The sequence below is a fragment of the Mus pahari genome, chromosome 17 (assembly GCF_900095145.1).
Source record: "Mus pahari chromosome 17, PAHARI_EIJ_v1.1, whole genome shotgun sequence".
NCBI classification, from domain to species: domain Eukaryota; kingdom Metazoa; phylum Chordata; class Mammalia; order Rodentia; family Muridae; genus Mus; species Mus pahari.
Window position 1 is genome coordinate 62,756,140 of NC_034606.1, and position 3,090 is coordinate 62,759,229.

Genomic DNA, 3,090 nt, shown 5'->3' on the forward strand with positions numbered 1-3,090 from the left:
CAGGCCTTCTGAAGTCTTCTGTGTGGGCTGGAGAATCCTGGGGAGGAGAGTGGTACTTGGTGGCTCTTATTTAAGTAGCTATTCCACAAATACATGAAGCACCTGCTTTCTGCGTCTCGGACGCTATTTAAAGCGCTGGGGATTCCGTGATGGGGGGGTGCAGGGAAGAGGAATCTGTTATGGAGTTTTCATTCTCGGAATTTAAGTACTTAGCTTCATAATTTTCATAAACTCACAACAACCTGGGTAGAAACAGCCGGGTCTCACAAGAGACTGTATCTCACCCTGAGCTTTCTAGAGGGAGGGAAAATTGGTTTTTGCTGCAGAAGGGAGAAGCAGATCGGTCGTGCCTCCCTCCGCCTTCCTCTGCACCGCCAGGCCTGGTGCGGCCAGCTCGCCTGGGATTATTAACAATAGCTACCCAGTCCCGCGGGCCGCTGGAGGAAGGATCTGGCTCTCCTCTCCCAGGGTCCTCCAAGGAAGGAATGCGGGTAAAATCCCCCGCCCCCCGCCCCAGGCAGACGGTCTCTCTCCGGCTTGGGGGTGGGGGTCGTGCAGCAAACTGCTTTCTCATGCTGTCCTATTAAACATTGCAGCCACATGCTCTTTGCAGCTTCTCTGAGGCTACTGCAGCGCCCCTGCCCCGCCCGTCAGCCCATACAACAGAGCTCCACTGCAGCTTCGGAACCCTGTTCTCTTTCTTCCTCACTTCCTCGTTGCCATGGAGACACACGTCATTTACGTGCCGTGCGTCGCCTTGGAAACGGGGGAGCATCCGCGGCGCCGCCGGGAGACCCGCCCCTGCCTCTCCAGCCGCACTCTCGGGCACTGCTGGTGGATGGCTGGGGGAGTCCCGAGACTGACGCGCTGCGGGTCCCCGTCTCGACCCCGAGCCCTCTGCGAGCGCCTTTGTGACCTGTGAGCACTCTTTGTCGGTGATTGCCGGGAGGGCGGCAGGGACATAGGTACCACACTGGAGGCGAGCGGGCAAGCCACTTTTGCCCCTGGGTAAGCCCGAAGATTCTGGTCCCGGGACCCTAGACGGGTCTTCGTTCTATCGACTCTTCTCAGCCCTCCTTGATCCCGCCCGTGTCCTCTGCCTGGGGCTGCTCTCTTTCGTAGGCTCCCTGCCCCACTAGGGAGCCTAGGTGTCCCTGGGCTCCACCCCGTCCCTCCCGGGACCTCTCCCCCTCCACACCCTTCCCCCACCCTGGAGGCCCGGCTGGACACGACCCAGAGCTGCCACCGCCCGCTTCTGCCACTCAATGGAGGACAGTCTGCTGGAGATCATGACCAAGGACGGCGGCGACATGCCGGCGCCTCTGGAGGTGTCCACGGTGCCCGCCGTGGGGGACGTGATCTCTGGGGAGTATAACGGCGGTATGAAGGAACTGATGGAGCACCTGAAGGCCCAGCTGCAGGCCCTGTTTGAGGACGTGAGGGCCATGCGAGGGGCACTGGACGAGCAGGCCTCGCACATCCAGGTTCTGTCGGACGACGTGTGCGCCAACCAGCGGGCCATCGTCTCCATGTGCCAGATTATGACCACTGCGCCCCGCCAGGGAGGCTTGGGCGTGGCCGGCGGCAAGGGGAGCTTCCCAGGTGTACCCCACGAGCCAGAGACACCTTCGCCTGGGATCGGGGACAGCGGCTTGCTGGGTCGCGATCCTGATGAAGACGAGGACGAAGAGGAGAAAGAGACACCTAACCCCGCCACACCCACCAGTCACTGCGAGCGCTCTGAGAGCCCCGGTCTCCTTGGGGAGGATGGGCCACTTGTGGAGCCCCCCGACCTTCCTGACATTACCCTGCTGCAGCTGGAGGGCGAGGCCTCTCTGTGAGGGGGACTCCACCGGGGAACCAACTACCCGCGCTGGCTTTGGGTTTCCAAGTGCTTAACCCGAGGGGACTGAACAGTGCTGTGCAGTGTTCTTCACTTCAAACGTGGTCTTTATATGTCAGGGAAAGAGACTCCCTCACAGAAGGATTTGTAGGGTGAAGGACTTTGGAAGCATCGCGAATTTCACCCAACCAGGCATCATAGCAAACTGCAGAAAGGTGAGGTTCCCAGAAAGGACGTGCCCATCTCTGGACTCCCATCCATCCCGTTACCTTGCCCCCTTCCCCTCTTCCTAGGAAACAGGAGGACCATTGAATTATGTAAATAAAATTCTGCTTTTTCTATTCTGAAAAAGGAGTCATCTAGGACTTTGGCAAATAATCTCCATTTACCTAGAAATTAAGGAATTGGGGTATTCTGTTCTGGCAACAGGAAATTTACCCTTTTGCCGAAACCCAAGATATTCAGTGCTCTTCGGAAGCCTCTCCCCCTTACAGATCGCTTTGCAACTGCTGATGGGTAAAGGAAGCTTGAGGAGGGAACTGTGGCCCTAGGATTCAGGGTACTTGGGTTCCCATGGCCCCTAGACTGAGAGGAGCAGGCTCTGATGTGCATGAAGACACAAGAGCTCAAGCTCCGGTATTGAGCATGCAGAGCGGAGCCTGCCCCGTTGCTGACTTCACCTGGGATCTGGGATTGCTTGGCCACTCACCTAGGCCTAGAGAACAAAATGCTCAGGTCACAGGCAGAGACTTAGGACTGCTCAGCAACTGTTCAGATTTAAGGGGTCTTCTGAGGGACTCTTGGGGGGGAGGGGGCGCTGCAGCCCCAAGCTGTCTCTTCTGGCTATATACCTTCTTCAGTTCCTTTTGTTTTTCTGTCACTATGTCGGTACCCTCTGCTTTCTGGTGTTGCCTCCATAATGTCTTGTGTTATGTGTGTCCACTTGTGTAGTAGTGTGTGAGCCCTCAGGGGCAGGGCTTGTAGCTCTAGTATTAGGTTCAGGGGGCTTCAGACCTGTCTGCGAGCCCTGGGCTATCATGGCGCTTTCTGCTCTTTTCCCTTTTGTCCCACTTCTCAACCCAGGGCATGGAGCATGTGGCTGTCCTGAGGTTCCTTACCTGATTGATGTGCTTCCCTCCTACCTTCTGAAGTGGTGACTGTGTGTGCCTCTCCCCACTCCTCTGTGTATCCTTTCTCAATGCTTTGCTTGATGTCAATCTTAATAAAAAGGCACCATCTCCCCTCTT

At 57.0% G+C, this 3,090-nt stretch overlaps 1 protein-coding gene across 1 annotated transcript; it reads left to right on the forward strand.

Moving 5' to 3' along the window:
• The first annotated feature begins 617 nt into the window (after positions 1 to 617).
• Positions 618 to 3,090, forward strand: Ccdc184 (coiled-coil domain containing 184). Its single transcript, XM_021217024.1, has one exon. It carries the CDS (start codon positions 1,266 to 1,268, stop codon positions 1,839 to 1,841), a length of 576 nt encoding a protein of 191 aa, XP_021072683.1. The 5' UTR covers positions 618 to 1,265; the 3' UTR covers positions 1,842 to 3,090.